General features: G+C 52.7%; 1 protein-coding gene across 1 annotated transcript in view; it reads left to right on the top strand.

Moving 5' to 3' along the window:
• Window positions 1–238: 238 nt before the first annotated feature.
• Window positions 239–19,876, top strand: part of EPHA8 (EPH receptor A8) — a 38,397-nt gene continuing 18,759 nt past the window's right edge. The window contains exons 1-2 of the mRNA XM_009334125.1: window positions 239–259; window positions 9,915–10,578. Coding sequence (XP_009332400.1) covers window positions 239–259; window positions 9,915–10,578 — 685 coding nt within the window. The remainder of the gene's footprint in view (window positions 260–9,914; window positions 10,579–19,876) is intronic.

The raw sequence follows: 19,876 nt of genomic DNA, 5'->3' as shown, positions 1-19,876 counted from the left end.
CCATCCCCTCATTCCATATCTGCCTCAGCTGCAGCCAGGCAGGTCCCTGGCAGCAGCCCCATGGATTGATGGGCGCAGGGGACAATCAAGCCAGTGGGGTGCGAGGAGGGATCGTTTGTGGTGGCTCTGTTCCTCGCCCCTTGGGGACGGGGAGAAAGCTTTCTAACACAGCGTTTTGCTCCTGTGTTTTCCAGTGAACTTGCTAGACACGTCAACAATCCCGGGGGACTGGGGCTGGATGACTTATCCCTCGCACGGGGTAAGTATGAAGCGGCTGTTGGCACATAGGGGACCCCAGTGGGATGGGTCACCATGGGTCCCTGTGGGCAGGGTGGATGGACATCTCAGCCCCAGGTTGGTGCCTTGGTCAGTGCTGATGGGGCAAAGAGACCATGTCTGTTGGGAAAATGCCAGCCTGAAAGACTAGCAGTGGGATGCTGCTGCTTTGGAAACACCGTTTAACTCTCCTTGTCGCCTGGTAGGGACCAGGCTGTCACCATGTCCTGAGCTTTGAGGGAACTCAAGAGCTGGGTTGCCCGATGGGCACTCATGCTGAGAAGCATCTAATTCCTTGCTGCACCAGGGGAGTGTCAGGAAGAACAGCCCAAAATGATGGGGAAGCTTTCAACCACCTGTAATCAACCGCCAAGTCTGCTGTGGGAACTGGGCAAGAGGGGCAGGGGAGCATCCCCTGCAGATGTTTTTTTACGGGGAATGGGGATGTAAACGCACAGCCCTGCAGTGTGGCCAGGAGAGATGTAGGGGTGGTGACCCCCATGTGAGCTTGCCATCTCTACTGGCTGGATTCCCTCCGCACGCTCTCTTCACTTGCATTTCCATGTCCAGGTTTTCCTGCTGCAGCAGCTTTCTGGAAATTGTGAGTTTCAGATGGCAGCGGTGATCTGGCTGGAAGGATTTTGCTCATTCATTTAGTGAACAGAAACAATCCCATAAATACACACAGGACCAACTGCAAAGCACGGTGGGGCTTGGTGCATGCACAAAATGTGCAAAATTGGGTGCCTACCTGGCTTTCGTTGCTGTGTTGATTTTTCATGTCCACTCTTTTTCATCCCCTCTCTGAACTAAACGGTCCTAATCTTTTCAATTCCGCCTCCTACAGAAATCTTCCCAGGCCTCTAATCATTTTCATTGATCTGTTGCTTGAGACTTTCGGTCCCCGCGCTGTTTGAGCAGGAGTGATCAGAAGTGTGAATTCATAATAATAACAATGATCAGATTTATATCAGACATTATCATATATGTAAATATATTAGATGATTAACTCAGCTCTAATTTTAGCAGTTAGATGTTGCAATCATGACTGTCCTGGAAATGTAATAGATTTAGAGGTACAAGGTCAGAGGGGACTGCAGAGCTAATGTGATGTGATCCCCTGCATAAATACAGGCCTTCAGACCTGTCAATTTATTTGCATCTCAGAAAAGCCCGGCTTTTAGAAAAAAACATCCTTGACTACAAAATTGCCAGTGGTGGTAAATCCTCCGGGTCCTGAAGCGATGTTTTTAACAGGTCGCTGTTAAAAACCCATCACTACGTGGGTTTGCCTAGCTTTGGTTTCAAGCCACCAGACCCTCTTCTGCCATTGCCTGGATGAGGGAGATGTTGTCCTCTTCATGGTCATGCACAGGCTGCCCTTGGTCGTGTGGATCCCTGTCCTGTCACCTTGCTGCTACCATCTCATCCCAGCCTTCCTGCCAAATCCTGGCATCCTGGAGGGGCCCGATGGACGTTCAGGGGGTCAGGAACCAGGGCTTTCTCTTCTCCCCCGGGAGGGAGGGTGTTTCTGGGATGTGAATGAGGGTTGTTTTCCTTTGTCCGCTTCTACTGCTCTGCCCTTCACCGCATCCTAAGCAATTCCTCCCCATAGTCAGACCCTACACTGCTTGCAGACTGCCCAAGACCCTCCTTCTTCCAGATCCTCCACCATGAGTCCAGCTCTCTAGACACCTGTGTGACCACATCCCCAGGCCCATTGCTAGCTGTCACACATGCAGATGGGATCCATCACATCGCCTAGTTGACTTGTATGAAGATGAATCCACCTGAGCTGGCTGTCCTAGGGACACATGGGCATGACTGGGCAGGACCTTGTACTCCCAAAGCAGACAAGGGGTTGAGCCTACAGGTGCCTCTTTCTCACCACATCAGGGACTTCCATGACCGGTTAAGGTGCAACATCCTGTATTGTACATCTGCAAATCCAGGGGATGAATCCTGGGTCCCAACCCATTAGGGCTGTCAGGTTAATGCATTACATGACCATAGGGTGCTGGGGCTGGCTCGCAGGGCAGTCACTGCTGTGCTGCTCTCTTGCACTACAGCAGGTGCCCAGCAGCCCTTCACCAGCAGACCAGCAACTCCTGAACCCTAATGACTTCAGACATGTCTGAAGTCTCCACCTTATTAGTGATGTTTATTAAGAATAGTTAATACTGGATGCCAAAAAAGAAAAAGAAAAACAAAAAGACTTGTATAACACCTAATGCCAAAGCCACCTCTTGGACATGCTGCTGTCCTCCTACAAGTCCTAGGTAAGTCATGGGGTAACACCACTCTTTGCTTACCCTGTGCTTTTGCCCAACTTGTGGCCTTGTTACCAAAAGGACGACCATACAGCTGTGTGAAAGCTGTCTTGAACACCTTCAAGAAGGGTGCCTGGGTTTCGGTGTGATATTCTTGCACAAACAACTTTGCATATCTTTTTCCAGCTCGATGTTTTAATGGCTCCTCTGAACACTTGTCTGGACTGTGGTTCTTCCTCCATGGGCCATTGCATCACACCATCCTGAAAGAGCATCTCATTCCTTTACCCTCCTGCTGGTCCTTCAGCTCCAGGCGGTTTTTGAGTAGTAAATTTGCACTTGGATCCAGTTGCCATCACCAGAAAGGAGGTGGGATAGGGTGCTGGTGTCTCAGAGAAGCTGCTGTAGGATACTTGCTCTCAGTGCCAGAGGTTTGACACTGAGCAGATGCCTCCTGAGCAGCCCCTACAGCAGGGTTCGGATTCAGGTGGGAGAAATGCCGGGTGACTCGCAGGCTTGGTAGCTTGGGTCCACATGGCTCCAAGCCTGGTGTGATCTGTGCTCCAGGAAAGGGACTGAGTTTGCTGGTCACCATCTCAGGAGTACTGCTGGTGTCCCTGGGACTGTCCTTGCCCACTGTGGTGTGCTGTGACTCTGGCAGCCCTGGGCTGGGTAGAGCCCAGCTGCTGGTGTGGTATGGAGGTGGTGTACTGTGAAGCTAGATTTTATTTGAGGTCCCTTATTTTTGCTGCCGTTGCCTTAATTCAGACACTCCTGCTGGAAAAAAGGTGGCAGTGCTCCCTCCCGCACTATCCTCCCTTGCTGCCTGCTGGCTGTCCTGCCTGAGCCGCAGCTGGACCGTGCACTAGGTGCTGGAGGGTGCAGGATTTCCCCGCAGTGTCTCTCTCCTCCATCCATGGACACACACATCCGTCACAGCATCCTCCTGCCAAGGGACAGCAATGCTGACCCTGGCTCCCCAGCTGAAGTCATGCTTGTTTTTGCTTTACCCACATCTCCATTCTCCTGTCCTACATGAGCCCAGGGCCCCTGCATGGGTGACAGTGGGGAGGTGGGTAGCTCTGGCTGGGTCTTTGCACGGCACTAAACAACACAGAGCCCATTCCCCAGCCTGAGGAGCTTAAGAAGGGGACCTGTGTCTGCTAGCTCAGTCCCTAGTGCCCTATGGCTTCCTTTTCTAGCACCTGCAGGTCCTGTACCACCTCTCTGGGGCTCCTGGGGATGCCAGAGGAAAGGTGGCAGTCTCAGAGGTTTCCTCTTCTGGACTGGGAGATCCCACAGCTGCCCACACAGCCAGGGCAATGGTCCAAAGCATCAGCAGTGCAAAACTGGAAGGGTACCACTTGCAAAGTCCTGATGTTTTCATCACACCTGTGGGCAAGGTGAACTTGCCCCACAGGAAGGTTTTTTTTCCTACCTGCGTTTGCTGTGGCCAGCAAGAGCAGAGGAGCAGGGGGCTGGGAGCAAAGCCCTGGGGGTGTCAAGCCATCAGGGAGGCATGTGTGGTCTGTTTTGACATTTCCTCTTGCCAGACAATTAACTGAGGGGTAATTGGCTGTAATTGCCACTCAGGGGTTTAATTGCGCCCCCCCCCTCACCTCCACCCCAGAGACACGTGCAGGAAGCGGAAGGGTCACCAGGAGCATCCCTGTCCCACGGGCTGCGGCTTCTCTCAATTATAACTTCAAAGGCTCCCAGGAGCTTTGAAGCTCGCTCCATCCCAGAACAATTCCCTTTGCATTGAAAATTAAACTCTTATCAGTGCCGTCAAAGAGGCTGCCCCTTCCCCTTCGGTGCCTCTGGTTTCCCAGCTCTCCCCAGCAAAATGCCCCAGTGCCCCAGTGCCCTTCTCTCCCCTCTCCTTGCTTGGCACGTGACCTGCTGGATCAGAGGGAGCCCGATCGGCCCCTTTGCAAATTGCTTTTCTACTGACTAATTAAAACGCTGATGAGATAAGTCAACATATTATTAATAATTATTGTATCGTCTACTTTGATTTACAAAGTCAAACAGGAAATGATTTTGTTCAGACACAGGGTATCTAAGGAGCTTGAATGATGCCTTGCAAAAGCTAATTATAATGGGAGCACCTTGAGTGCCAGAGAAAGGCCTCCCATGCTGCCCACGTCCTCCCTGTCTGCTCCCCACCAGCACCTCCGTGGTCTGGCCCCACAGTGTCCCCCTCTCTGCACGGGCTGGGGTCAGCCCAGAGAGCTGGTGGGCATCTGCCACCCAGGCAGCTGCCCCAACACCTGGCATGCTCCATGTTGGCTTTACTGGCAGGACCACCAGGAAAGACCTTCAGAGGTGGTTTGCCCCATCACTGCCCCTCCGCTCCGGGTAAAGGGATGTATCCTGAGGCCCCTGGGCACAATTAGCCAAGAGTGCTCTTCTCTCATTCTGCAGTAGCTCAGAGAGAAAACTGGCAGAAAGGCACCAGATTTGCTCAAACAACCAGCTGAGAGCACAGACGACGTATTTCTGCCCATAGGATGGTCTCTCAGCAGTGTTTGCGCATCAGGGATGGGGATTTCATGCTGGTGTACAGTGCTGCTGTAAACGCCCTGGGACTGAACTGATTGCAGAGCAAAGCCTACGCAGCGGGGGACTTTTTTTGCCTGGCTCTGGTCCTCCAGCCAACAACCAGCTCATGGCTTGGATGAACCCCATCTGACACGTCAGCTCTGTTACAGAGCAGGGTCCCCCTTTGCCCCAAGCCCAGCTTGCAAAAACCCTGTCCCCAGTCCAAGCTGTGCTGCGTGCTTGCCATTTCAACTCCCTGCAGGGTCATGTCTTTCTCCTTGGAGCACCAAAAGATATTGGGGCTCTCCCATCTGCCCAGGCCATGTCTTCTGCCCTTCGTCACTTTGACGTCCTTGTGCCATTTCTTGGGTTTCTCTTCCAATCCGGAGCCTCTGCCTCGATCCAGGAATACCAGCAAGTTACAGGGCAAGCTGCGGCAAAACTAATTTTCTTTGGAAAAAAAGATGGGTAGGAATGGAACATTGGAAAATAAAGATTTAGACTAGTAATTGAGATAAAAGCTCATCTCTCAGTGCTTGTTCAGTAAGTGCTAGGTTATTGCTAATTCCCCAGACGCTGGTCACTACCAGGAGTTAATCACCTGCAGTGAAGCTCAGGGTAGTTAACTGCCTGACAAATCCCTCCTTAGCCACAGCAGTGACTGATTTCATGGGGATTATCTCCATTAATGCCTCTCATCTAATGATTTATAGCTGCAATAACATCCTTCTCTTTTTTTTCTCTCTCAGTGACAGCGGTGCAAGGGGCCTGGCAGCTCCTGGGGAGGTGCTGTAGCTCAGTGCTTGCTCTTGGGACGAAGGAAAGTGCTGGATGTCTCAGTGGCAGCAAAAGCTTTGCTATGCCAGGCAGACCTGGCCTCCCTCCTGGAAGCCATCCCAGGGCTGGGGAGACCTTGTCCCTTGGCTCCCTCCGTGGGCACCGCAAGGGTGGTGGGAGGCTGAGCTGCTGCTCCAGGGGGACGTGGTCTCTCCTTGCGTGTTTGTCCCCTCTGCTCCTCCTCCTTCTCCTTCTCCCCACTCTGCTGCACCACACAGGCCCTGGGAGACTTCTAAAACCTTGCTTAGCTGCCCAAGTATCTTGTGTTTGCATCTTTCACCTTTTATAATCTGGCAATTTTTTTTATAACTGGTGTTGACTTTAATTTAAACTATTAGGCAAGCCCCTGAATACAGATGCAATCATGTCCCCCCCTCCAACGCGTGCGCTCACCACGTTAATTATGATGTCCTCATTTCCATCTCGCTAGGGGATCTTATCGCAATGACGGGGGCCGGGCTGAGCTTCGTTTAATAAAAGCCACTTCAAACCGTCAGCCGAGAGCAAGGCGATGCCGGGAGGCTGGATGCGTGCACAGTGCCTGCGCTCTTGAACCAATGGTACCCAGCGTCAGAGACTCCCTTCCCTGGCCATAAGAGGCTGTAGTTAAGATGAAACAGAAAAACCCTTCAAGTCGTGGGGATTCCTGAAGCAGTTTCCTCCATCCCAAATGCCTGGCAGGTCCTGGGACCTGGCAGAGCTCGTGGTACCTGTGTTGCCTTGTGGCATGCTGGGAAGATGCACCTGTGGCATCCCAGCCACCAGTTCAGGTGGCCTTCCTTCCCTCCATGCATTTCCACTGATGGCAGAGCACTTGCCCTGTGGGCCAGCGGTAGAGGTGTGGTGTTTTGGGCTAGCCTCAGACTGGGATCCCAAGGTGCTGCGTACGACCCTGGGAAAGAGCTGAGAGTCCAGCTGCTGCGCAAAAAAGCACCAAGTTTGAAAGAGTGATGCTGCAAATGCAAACCCTCCAAGTTCTCCCCTGTGGTTGATGCCGACCATTGCCGGTGCTTGGAGATGGACATTTAGCTCCCTGCTCTCTGCCAGCAGTGAGGATGCTGCCAGCTCTGGCAGTGCCACAGGTGTGTGGGGACCCCGCAGTCATGAGCACCGTCTCCTCAGCCAGATTTGGGAGAGAAGTGAATGTCTGGAGACCCAAAGCAACCACACTAGCTGGAGGCCAAGGCATTTTGGTGCACACAATAACCTCATATTTCCCTTGCCAGACACTCCTGGAGAGCCCCGAGCCCCACAGACATTGCAGAGGGGAGCTGGCTGTGCATGGCGGGGAGCATCCCTGCTCGCCACCCTCAGCTCTGCCCTTGCCCTGCGTGTCTCCTCCCATGCGCAGCTCTGCCTCACTTCCCCCCCGGGGAACTCGGCAGGGAAAAGACAGGAAACAGATGTTGTGTTAATTTGTGCTCAATTAATTTCGACAACGACTTCCACACCTTCCGCAGCGCCACACTGCGTGCACATGTTGATGCAGGAGCGGGGAGCTGGCTGGCTCCCACCGGCCCCGGTGCAGGGGTGTGCAGGGAGCTGTGCTGTGCCTGCTGCTGTACACACTTCAGGGCACCCCTGTACCCCTTGGCCAAGGGGCAGGAGCGTATCCTGGGTGTCACAGCACTTTGTACAGGCTCATTTCTGTGGTTGGGGGAGCTGAGGCATAGTAAGAGGGGTGCTGCTGCTCACCCCTCCAGCAAAGCACACAGGTAGCCTGACCCCTTTCCATGTTGTCTGCCTGAGTGCTGGGGTGCAGAGCCGGTCTTCAGTGATCCTAGGAAGAACCTGGGCATTTCTGGAATTCAGAAGACAATTTTTTTAAAAGAACCAGAAATATTTTGCTCTCCTGGCAGTGGCTTGACTTTCACACCCTCTGCCAGCAATATTCCCCTCTGAATGAGCATTCGTTGGATTTTGCACCTGGAGCTGCTGCCTTTTCTGGGTTGCTTTAAGCTCTTTAGGAGTGAGAAGCGGAGTTTTCTCCTAAATGCAAGATGCTGGGGGAGTTTTGAAGATGCACATCACTGAAATGACTGCTCTCATCACCCTACCACTAGCAGAAGGCACAGTAACACCTGCTCCCCAGGTTAAGGAGGTTAGGTGAGGAAGGACCTTCCCATCTGAGGGGGGAGAAAGGAGCAGGCTGTCTTACAGGTATCACTGATAACCTCTTTCCAGTATCTCTTATGCTCTGGAGGTGTGATACCCTCCCCTAGCCATGCCCTGTCCCTGCAATGCTGGCGGCCACGTAGCGAGGCTGTCGGGTGCCTGTCCCAGCAGATCTATGTTCTCATCAGCTCCCACAGTCACTGGGGTGAAGTTTTCAGGCTCACACCCTCTGAGCTGAGCATCAGGCTCCTTCTCTCAGGGCTGCTGTTGGTTTTGTGTCTGTAATGAAACGCAGGTCACCACTTGCATAAGAAAACACCATTTTTGCCCCATCAGCAAGCCCAGGAGTTTATTTTAATGTACTTGCAATGCTGCTTAAAAGATTTGTTTTCCTGCTCTGTGCACCACTGCTGGAGCTTTGCTTGGCTCCCCCCAGTCCCCCCCAGACAGCACACAGGTAGGCAGGGCATGTACGGTGCCAAGGTGGGGGGCTGCTCCCTGTCAGCTGCCTTCAATGGGGCAGGCAGAGCCGGCAACCCAAGGGAGGTGCAAGCAGGGGGGTGCTGAGGCTGTGGGGGATGATGGTTTGGTAGGCAGAGCAGCATGTGCTGCAGGGGTGCCAGTACCTTCCCCAACTTCTGCAGGGCTGCATCTGGGGCTGCCCTTCACAGCTGGACTTGGGCACGGTGGTGGGACTCAGGCATCTTCAAAGCCTGTTGCTAAGTCCAGGGAAAAGTCAGAAGGTTTGAAGTCCTCCTCTGCTCCTCTTCCTCCTCCTCCTTCTCCCATAAGAAGAATTCAGGGTTCCAGACCCATCCATGGGGGATGTGATTGGGGTGCCTGGTTTGGACAGGGATGTGAGCTGAAGAGGTGGTGGGAAGCCCCCAGAGAAGGGAAGGTCTGTGGGTCCTGATGAGGGGTTGGTGGGGTTGGAGAAGGTGGAGAGGGAGACATGTGAGGCAAGAGCAAGCCCCCAGAAGTGTCCTGTAGCCCCCAACAACTAAGTTCAACTTGTCCCTCAGCTGTGGAGCTCATTTGTATCCAAAATCTCACTACTTCTCATTTCTCATCAGTCAAGACCACCTAACATCCCTCCCTTGGATAACACAAATGTCCCTGTCCCTCTGAACTCACCCAGACCACCCCTCCATTGCAATCCTGCTTGCTGCAACCTGCTTTTGCCCAGCATCTCCTCCCCAAGCTCATCCTGCTGCACTGCTACACTGAATTTTAACCCCAAAGCTGTCAAGCTGTAAGCGCCCTGGAGATCTGACCTCACCTTGCCTGGGAAGAAGGGGGCTCTGAGCCCCCATGGACCCCCCATTTCTTGCTGGAAGTCCTGTGTTCACTGCATGCTTCCCCTTCACCCCATGGTATGCACCCCAAAGCTCATTCTCCAGCTGGAAAGCGGCCTGTTTAGTTTGTGCATGGAGATTGCATGAGTCGGAAGGCACCCAGGTGAGCACCACGTAGGTGCCTTCCTGCTGCTGCTGTGAATGGCAGGTTGAGCACCAAGAAAAGGGACTTGCAGACATGGTCTGGAGGGTTTGGAGCCCTCCCAAAAACACACTGCCATCAGTTTCTGCCATCAAATCAGCCTCGTACAAGCATTCCCATCTATGAACAGGGGTGCACTTCACCCAGCTCTGCATCAGGGTGGGCTGTGAGAGTTACTGCCCAAATTAGTGCTGGGTAAAGTCTGCTCATCCTCATTTTTCTTTGGCCTGTGGCAGCAGTGATCTCTCGTCCAGGCGCAGCTGCAGGAGCAGAGGGAGTTCATCCCGGGCTGGGTGATGGCAGACTCCTGCATGCCCCGTGCTTGCCTGGTGTTCGGGGACGTCTGGAATGACCTGTTCTCTCTCTGTCCCGCAGTGGGATTCAATCAATGAAATGGATGAGTTTTTCAGCCCCATCCACACCTACCAGGTCTGTAATGTCATGACCCCCAACCAGAACAACTGGCTACGGACCAACTGGGTTCAACGGGATGGTGCGCAGCGGGTCTATGCAGAGATTAAGTTCACACTGCGGGACTGTAACAGCATGCCGGGTGTGCTGGGCACCTGCAAGGAGACTTTCAACCTCTACTACCTGGAGTCCGACCGGGACCTGGGCACCAGCACCCGGGAGAGCCAGTTTATGAAGATCGACACCATCGCAGCTGATGAGAGCTTCACCAACGTGGACCTGGGGGTGAGGCGCCTGAAGCTGAACACGGAGGTGCGGGGTGTGGGGCCACTGAGCAAGAGGGGTTTCTACTTGGCCTTCCAGGACATAGGTGCTTGCATCGCCATCGTTTCGGTGCGGGTATACTACAAGAAGTGCCCAGCAATGGTGAGGAACTTGGCGTCCTTCTCCGAGGCTGTGACTGGGGCGGACTCGTCCTCCTTGGTGGAAGTGCGGGGAGAGTGTGTGGGCCATTCGGAGGAGAGGGACACCCCCAAAATGTACTGCAGTGCCGAGGGAGAATGGTTGGTGCCCATTGGGAAGTGCGTGTGCAGTGCTGGCTACGAAGAGCAGCAGGATTCCTGCACGGGTGAGTCCCTGCTTCTTGCTAGCGGTGCCTGCAAGGGGAGGGATGGCTGCAAGGGGCTTTTGCCTCTTTGGGGAAGGGCTGAGCACAGAAGCCTGCTCACAAAAACTTGGACAGCCAGCCTCTGTGGAGGCCAAGGGCTGCCCAAGCCTTTACTGGCCAGCTTCATGCTTCTAAAACGTGTCAGTGGTACCACCAGCAAGCTCCTTGGGAGCTCCTGTGAGCCTTACTGTGACAGGTCCTGGTGCACAGGGCATGGCTTTGGGATGGGGACTGGCTTTGCAATGGGGGCTGGCATCTGGACAGGGGCTGCCCTGGCTTCATCCTTCCCTACCGTGGAGTGTATGGCCCAGAGGTTCCAGCCCGGTGCCCCCTGCAGCTCTGCTGGTGCACTCCAGCAAAGCACAACTGGGCCTCTCCAAAATGCCCCACCGCTCACTTCCCTTTGGCAGGGGGTTTGAAAGCAAGGAATGCAAAAAGAAAAACACTGAGTTTTTGTGAAACAAGGTTATTGCGTCCATCCGTCACCTGGGGCTGCTGCAGAGCCCCACCACCCGGGGGTGCGGAGAGCCTTCCTGGGGGCCCTCTGTGCCGCTGGGCAGATGTCAGGCTGCCGACTGTACAAACTGTGATAAGGAAGCGGGGTGACCAGCAGCAGCCGTGCACCAGGCACGGGGATGTGTGTGTACAGAGCACGGCACTCGGGGCTCCCCAGGAGAGCCCTCCGCACAGATTTGTTTGCTCTCCGTTTCTTTATGGGAGGTGTTTAGGGGAGCAGCACAAATAAGAGTGCGGGATTTTTGTTTGAGTTTTGTGGAAACGTCAAGTGTACCATTTGTCTCAGGGAGACTTGATGCAAGGTTAGGACGTCTGACGCTGGACTGGAACCGATCCAGGTGCCGCTGGGACCTGCGCCGGTGCCGGCAGGTCCCCAGCTACGCAGCGTGGGAAGGACGGGCAGAATAAATGCTTCTATCCAAAACTCCTCTGGCCTGTGACCACTGATTTGAAAGTCGTCCTGGGATAGAATCATAGAATCATAGAATCATAAAGGCAAAAAAGCCGAAATTCCTCCGATGGCACCAGCCCCTGAGCCACGTGTTGATCAGGTGTGTCCTCTGATAGATCTGATAATTCAGAAAGGGTCATCTTCTCCCAAGTTAAAGAGGGGGTGCTAAGTGTGCATGGGGCCAGGCACGTGCTACCATCGGAGGGGGCATTGGCATGGGCTGCCTGGACAGCTGGGTCCCAGCCCCATGACTGCAAGGAGCTGCAAGTTGGAGATTTGGTTCAGAAGGTCCAAACACCCCTTCCCTGTATTCCCCCTCCTGTGGTCCTGTTACAGCAGGCTCTGCCTCAGGAGGTCACCACCTCAAAGCCTGGAGGCTGAGGGAAGCCCTGGCATCAGTGTTGTCCTCAGCCTGCCTCATTTTCCTGTGTTTCCTCAGATATGTTTGTCTCTCTCCTGAGAGCAAAGCTGTGGGAGAGCTCCTTCTCTGCCCTCCTGCCCTTTTCTGGTGGGATTGCCCCTACCCATAGGCATGGCACAGGAGGAAGCGTGGTCCAGCCTGCCTCCCCAGATGGGGTGGACCCAGGCAGAAGCTGGCCCTTCTGCATGCAGGCGGACTCAGACCCATGCTGCTCAACCAGCAAAGCTCTCGGGTGAAGCTCTCCAGGGCTTGTGGCGTCAGAAACAGGACAGAAATGTCACTGGATTTTCTCTGATCTCAGTGTTGTCTCACCCTCCTGCCTTCCCTGTCCCATTTATCCAGTTCCTAGCACGGGGAGTTTGATAGCCCAGCATCAAGCAAGCAGGGGCAGCACCTCCTTCCTAGCATCTCCTTTGGTGGGTGCGTGTGGAACAGGAGTACCTATATTTACACAAGAAAGCAAACAGATGCAAATGTCTGTTCTAAGCTTCTTGTGCTTGACTGGGGCAGAGTTCATTTTTCACGGTGAAAAGTGCCTTTCCAGAATGATTTATAACCCCAGTGGATCTGTTGGAGTTGGAAATTAGCCGTTTTAATTGTCAGGCGGACAAAAGCAGGATTCCAGTGGCTGTCGCCCCAGCAATTTTTCATTCTCCGTCACAGGGATGAGATGATATAAATCACTCCTTGTGGCCCTAATAATCTTTCTATAAATATCAGGGAAATTCATTTTTTGCTTGGGGGGAAAAAAATTAGACAGAAGATACTTTGCCTCTATGGCAGTCTTTAAAATGTGATTCCAAATTAATTTCCTTCCGCCTTTCACAGCCGGACGCCTTATTTGTCAAAGCTAAAGATGTTTGAACAGTGGAGGTTTCTCCCCCTCCTCTTTAATGTTCATTTTTCTAAGGACCTGCCAGAGTGATGGAAGACAGCTCAGGAAACCAGATCATGGCCAGAGCTGTTCCCAGCCCTTCAGAGGAGAAGGGAGGCTGTGCCACAGAGCTGGGAAGGACGGGGTGAGGTGGTACGTGGTGGAGGATGCGTAGGAACCTGGGAACTTCTCTGCCTCTCGTCCCCTTTACTGTCAGCCATCACCTTGGGTGCCCCTTTCTTTGGGCAGGAGGGTGGTGGCTGGGATCTCTGACTCCTTGCGCTTACCTCGGCGGGATCCACACATTTCATCTTGTTGTGATGTCCTGGTGTTTACCATAAGGATGTGAGGGGCAGTTTCCATGGGACTGGGGAGGCCAGATCTCAGCGCAAGGGGAACTGGGGTCAGGACCACGCTAAGGACACCAGCTAGCCTGGCATCAGATGTGTCACAGCCCTGCACTGCACAAGGCATTTGTCCCCCATATCTGTGCCTCATGCATCTGCAGCTTTATCTTCAGAGGCACAGGACCCCCTTTTCCAACTGTGGCTGGGCACGGGTGCTGCAGTGCCTTACTGGGCAGAAACCAGGTTTGAGCATGAATTGCCACAGCTGTTGATGGGGTCCTGGGGTCTGCCAGCTCCTAAAATTCCCAGCTTCTAGTCTGTGGCATCTTCTGCCACAGCCACCCCAAGGGTGAAACCCCTCGGGGTCTTTCTCCCAGGGCAGCACAGCCCTGCTGCCCCACTCATTTTTCCCCTCTGTTTTGAAGGCTCTGAAGAACTTTGCTTCCCTCACCCCTGCCATCCACAGCCAGCCTCGGATGTGCTGCTCTTTCCTCCTTGGAATGTACCAGTCCACAGCAAGACATGTTAGTATCTCTTAAACGCAGCAAATAGCGACTGCCCTGCCTAAATAGCAGACTAAGCAATAGCATAAGTGAAAAGGATCTGTCCCAGCAATTTATCAAATAAGAAGACAATCAGCATAATTCACCTTATTTATATGCAGCTGCTGTACAGGACAAATAGAGACCCATTTCAATAAGGTCAGTGCAATTAGAGAAATGAGAAAGGGGAGCACTTTAACCTTGGGTCTGCTTCTGTGGGAAGGGAAGAAACCCACAAGCCACCTCCTCAAACAGCCGTGAGGCTGAGATCCAGGACATGCGTACCACGTCCTGTGGATGGATAGAGAGGTGGACAGGGAGGCTCAGGCAGGTGAAGACAGTGGCTCTTCACGTACACCCCTCCTACCAGCCCTGGCCAGCCCCTCTTTGGGGAGGGCTGATGGGCTCCTGAGCCACCAAGGCTTTGGGGCTGTGACCCTTGCATTGGGGTCAGCCTTTTGGGGCAGATCTGAATTATTGCTTGGGCTGTGCCTGTCACCAGCTGTCAGTGAGCAAAACTGGAAAGTTGGGCTAAAATCTGTTCAGCTGATTGTGAGTTGTACATGTGCAGAGACTCAGTTTGGACCATTGGTAGCAGTGCCACGGCTACGGATCATGGTGCTGCTCTCTGGGAGCTGACACAAACCCATCCATCCAGCTGCCAGCCACGGACACCCTCCAGGAGCGCAGAATCTCCCAGGAAGCTTTTTCTTTAACAAACAAATGAAAAAGGGTAAAACAGCCACCTTCCCTGCTGTCAGAGCGGGTGGATGAGCCTTTGGCAGAAATGCAGTTCCCAAAGAGCATCTTTGCGGTATATCCATGGGTTTCAGGAGTGGGACTCGCTGTTCAGACATTTTTGTCAAAAGTTTGGGACCAGGCATCTTAGCCACCGGGTGTCCTGATTGCTCTGGCTGCTTTCCTCCTGTGGTGCTCAGGGGCTTCAGTTTGGCTGTTGCCTTTGGCTGGAAAACAGTGATGAGGGAGCAACAATTAAGCAATTGCTGCTCCATCAGCCCATTTGCAGATGAGGACGGGTGTTTGTAGCCTGCCAGGGCTGAGTGATAACAGCTACCGAACAGGGGTCTGATGTGTGTGGCTGAATGAGGATCTGGCCCTGGGGTAGACTTCATCCAGCTCTGCTTAAGCTGAAAAAATGGCCTGTGTCCTCTGGACAAGGAGAAGAGAAGGAAGCTGTCACTGCTGGGACCCTTTCCCCTCCAGCTCCCAAACTGAAGGAGAGGTGGGAACAGGAGAAGGACTGCTGGCCCCTCATGGACAAACCCCTCTGCTGCTGGGCTCTCTTGTGCCTCCTGTGGCACATGGCTGGTGGAAATGGATCTGGAAAGTCTGGTTAGCAATCTGGAAGCCAGTTAATTTTTTCCAGTTGGTGGGATTCATGCTGATGAACCAATCAGCAAACTTAATGTACCTTAAGCCTTCCTCGTGGGCAACTTTAATCGAGCAATTAAAGCACCACGGCATTGCTAATTAAGAGGAGAAAATACCCAGCTTGGTAATTATGTGCTTGTGAATACAGTTTTGCATCCATGGACCTTTAAGAAGAAAGTCAGTGGAGACTGACTTTCCAGCTGGGGGGAGCAGAGCTATATGGTGTGAGAGGAGGGGAAACCCCACCCAGCTGCACCCCATCACCCATGTACCATGCTGGTGGGCACAGCCCTAGCCACACAGGGTCAGGGTAAGCCCTGGAAACACCAGGGGACAAAATGACACAGGTGAAGCCATTGGCAGGGGAAGCCAGGTCAGAGACATGGACTCCAGCTGTGCTGGGCTGGGCAATGACCTGCGGCCACAGCAGCACACCTTTGCAGCTGTGTGAACAGATGTGGTCCAGATGCTGATATTGGAAGGGGAGGAAAGGTGGAGGCATGCGACCTGCTCTCCTTGGGCTTGGGCGCGAGGGGACGGACCCCTTTGCCCAGTGCACTGCAGGTGGGGATGCTGCTTGCCCCTGGATACCTACCCAGGGAGACCACAGCCTGTGCTCCCTTCCTTCAGTGCAGGAAGGGTGGAGAAGCATGCAGGGAGGAGGAAAGATATGCTGGTGGGTTAAGGGAGCCCACCAGAGCCTTGCTCCATTCTCTTCTCTCCCCAGACTCCTTGTTCCTTTCTAAGTCAGAGATGCTCTGAGAAGCCTCAGGCTTCTCTCCCCTTTTTCTGCTAACAGTGATTTTTTTCCCACCTGTGTAAGAACATCACAGAGCAACCATGAGCTCCTTGTGTTGTGTCTTCACGTGAAACAGCCGATACCGGCTGCTTGGTTGGAAACAGGACACTGGTCTTGTTGAGCTGACTCCAAGCAAAACCCCTCTTTCCTGGCTCTGAGCTACACGGGGCCCCCCAAAAAATGTGCCTGGGGGTCACACGTGCCTCTGTCAATCAGCAAACCTGGGATTTCAGTGCACCCATTATCAGGCTGGGCTCCACCTCCCTTAGGTCCTGCCTGGAAGCATATGTACCATATATCGAGGTGACAGATAAATGTATGTCAAAATACCCTGTCATTGCAACTCCAAACAAACGTGTTGGAATACGTTTTGCATTTCTTCACAAATCGGTGTGGATTTCAAGGAGACTTTCTATGCAAATCCCAGCGCACGCATGCCAGCTCAGAGCCGCAGGCTTGGCATCTGTGATGCACCTCAGTGACACCCGCTCAGAGTCTCCTGTGCCTGCTGGCATGGTACCAGGCTGTCGTACCCAGAGCTAGACTGCACCAGTGCCCTGGGTGCCCACCACAGAGGGCTTCTGCCGTGAGTGTACCAAAATAAACCTTTCAAGGGCAGGAGCAGTGATAGTTTCGAAGATGCGCTATGGGAGTTATGCAAATGTCCTTTCAGTGATGCCAGGCAAGAAAATCAAAGAAACTTAGTGACTCACAAGATTTTCATTGTTGGTTTGCAAGCCAGTCAGCCACTTTGTAAAGACAGTAATACCGTCTGGTAAGATTATATCGCCTTCTGTTTATCCCATGCAAAGCCCCACACCCTAAAAAAAAGAAGACAGTTTGTTTTCCAAACCACATAAGCTAGGACTGTTCAGGATCCAGGTAGCAGACTTCAGATGGGAACAGACTGCAAAGAAGATGTGTCAGAGACACAAATTGCTTGCGAGGTTTGGGCTGGACATTAGGAAAAAATTCTTGCCTGGGAGGATTATCCAGCCCCGGGACGGGTCACTGGGGAGGCGGCAGGATCTCCTTCCTTGGGGATTTCTATGACTAATCTAAACACAGCCATGACCACCATGATGTAGTTTTGGGGATAATCCCAGCAATACCAGGAGACTGATCCAAGCACTAGAGGCCCCTTCCATGGGTGCTGCTGGGATCCTTGGATTCACACTTGTCTTCCAGCTTATAGTCCCAGACCTGGCTGCTAATTAGTCTGTTTAGATCCCAGGTCTTCTGGGCTGCGTGTGCATGGATAATTTAGCACAGCGAGCGTGCTGGAGAAGGCAGGGTGCAGGAAGAGGTGATCTCAGTATCTCCAGCACCTTCACTCCCTCCTCTAAAACTCAAGCAAGTGGCCAATTGCATTTACTAGGAAAACAAAACAAAGCAGACCCCCCAAGATGTAAAACCATTTTTTTTCTCTGGTTAGGGACAAACAAAAAGGACAGAGATGACTGCAGAGCTGCCCTTTCCCCACAAACAGAACATGTTTTTTGTCCCTGGCTGAGTATTTTATTGTTTGCCACTTTTCCTCTGAGTTTGCTGTGTTTAGCCACTGACACAGATGAAGGGTGAGAATGATGCTAGGCTGGAGTTCAGGGCATTGATGAGGATGAAACAAATTTCATTTGTGCTTCGTAGATCTCTGTAGTCCCTATAAGAAGTGCTGAAGAGCAGCTGGATTCTGGTGGATGGATCTGGCAGTACTCAAAGACCTTCACCAGTTTTGGAATGTGGTTTTGTGATTTGAACTCTTCTTTTCCACAGAACTTGGCCAGGTTCAGGTCATGAACACAGGCTGTTACTCTGGATTAACAGTGTGCAGGTGCTGGGGAAGCTGTTGTTGGGGAGTTCAGAAAAGGTCTGCAGGAAAGACCTGGCATTTTGCACCAGTACTTACACTGGAGATGGTGCAATGCAATGGGAGGCTGGGGACCTTAAATTTGCTACCAGCACATTCGGAGGCTTGGTGTGATCGCCTTGCATGGGGAAGATGCTCCTCGTTCCCACAGAGCAGTAGGACTGTGCCAAAAATTTGTTCTGTACTTGGCATGAGATCCAGACACCACCCATGTCACTGCTTCTTGTGTGCTGACTTCTTCCCCTTCCTGAAAACAAGATGCTGCTGCTGACACTTCTCTGTGAAGGAGAAAGGGATCCAAAAGCTGGTGGTGCTCAGCTGTGCGGGGGCGAGAGCTGTGCTGGCCCCTGCAATGCTCTTCACTTGCTTCTGCTGGAGTGCTGGGCACCCTTATTTTGAAGCTCAGCCCCTGTATATATCCATAGCTATACGCATGTTGTGAGAGGGCTCACAAACCCTCCAAAGCTGCATACTGGTTCCTGCAGGGACTGGGATCAAGTTCTTGGAGTTTTGTATGTCCTTTCTTCATTTATGCATCTTTGGTCCCTGAAGCCTTGCAGCAGGGATGCAGGGTTACCTCCAACACTGTCATCTGCAGGGGTGGCTCCCATTCTGCCCCGCTCCTTCCTGAACACAGCGTTTCTGGGTTTGTCTTTGGTCTGGTGAAAAATGTGTTTTTTTCAGAAGCCTTGGATAGTTCTGTGTAAAACCCTCCAACAAGACTGAGTTTTGAAAACAGCTTTTTTCTAATTCTAGCATTAGGCCGCCTGTTTCCATCCAACTCCTGCAAGCTGTAGCATTTCCCCAGATAAGCTTTATAAAAAAGCCTTCGCTCTGAGAGCGTGCCAGGCTGTCTCACCTACATAAGTCTGCACAGTGTCACCTCGACTTCGCTCCCGCAGAAGGTTGTCTGCACCAGGCAGCAGAGCAGCACTCACAGCAAACTGGGATTTGGATGTTTCCTGCTTTTTTTTTTTTTTTTTAAAGATATAGGGAATAAGAGCAGGGCAGAGTCAGGGGTGCTTTCAACAGTCCTGATTTCAAGGCAAGAAGTGAGACCTGCTGATTTTTCTATGGCAGTGCCATGCAGAAGTCCAGTTTGGGATGCAGCCAGTCTGGACCACCATGGTTCCAGTTTGCCCAGCACTACAACTGGAATTACTCCACCTGGAAGAGCAGGGCCCTCCTTATAAAACTTGTCCTGGTAGCCGTGAAATCTGGGTGTTGAGCAAGAAGCTGTGCAGGGTGCCCTTTGCTGCACGTGCCATTTGCTCACAGCCTGATGCGTAGGATTTTGCTAGCTTTTCAAAATCTTCATGGGTGAAAATTCCCCCTGTTTCCCACTCTGCAACATTTGGGGGTGTGAAGGAATGTGAGATGGGTTGAATTGTGGGAAGAAGGGCCAAGCAGCGGGGAGATGATGTGAGGTGGAGTCTGGGGTGATATGAAACGACTTCAGTCGTGTGGAGTGCTGTGACGGGTTGTAAGGTAGTATTGGGGGTGGGAAGGGCTGTGAGCTGTGCAAAGGGGGTGCAAGGTGGGAACTGGGCTGTGGGAAGGGATGTAAGGTGGAGCTCAGGTGCGGGAGGTAAGGCAGTGATCAGGGGTGTGAGACAGTGCAGGGGCAAGCAGCACACAAAGGATGTACAGAGCATCAGCTGTGGGGCGGTGCATGATCTGGGGACCAAGAGTTTGCCTGAGAAAGCCAGCCCTCAAAACCCCTTCCAGACCACCGACCAACTTGGGGACAGAGCCTGGGCTGACCTGGGATTGCAGGAAAAGGGGAGCACAGCCTTGCAAAAACACAAGGTTTGGGGCAATGAAGCAGATGCCTCTTTTTAAGACATGACTGTGAATAACACGCTTCTGTTTCAGTGTCTGTGTCATGTGGGAGCTGAGATTGGAGGCATCAGGCTGAAACTGGATTGAAAGGAGCTGGGATTTTGTGTGTTAGCTTCTCCTGTAGCCTGGAAGGCTCTGGGACTGGTGCCTGTCTGGCTGTCACAGTGGCTATGACACCCTTATTTCCATCTCTGTCTCTTCCCAGCAC

Source organism: Pygoscelis adeliae, unplaced genomic scaffold (genome assembly GCF_000699105.1).
Source record: "Pygoscelis adeliae isolate BGI_AS28 unplaced genomic scaffold, ASM69910v1 Scaffold291, whole genome shotgun sequence".
NCBI lineage: Eukaryota > Metazoa > Chordata > Aves > Sphenisciformes > Spheniscidae > Pygoscelis > Pygoscelis adeliae.
This window is presented reverse-complemented; position numbering and strand designations above follow the sequence as displayed.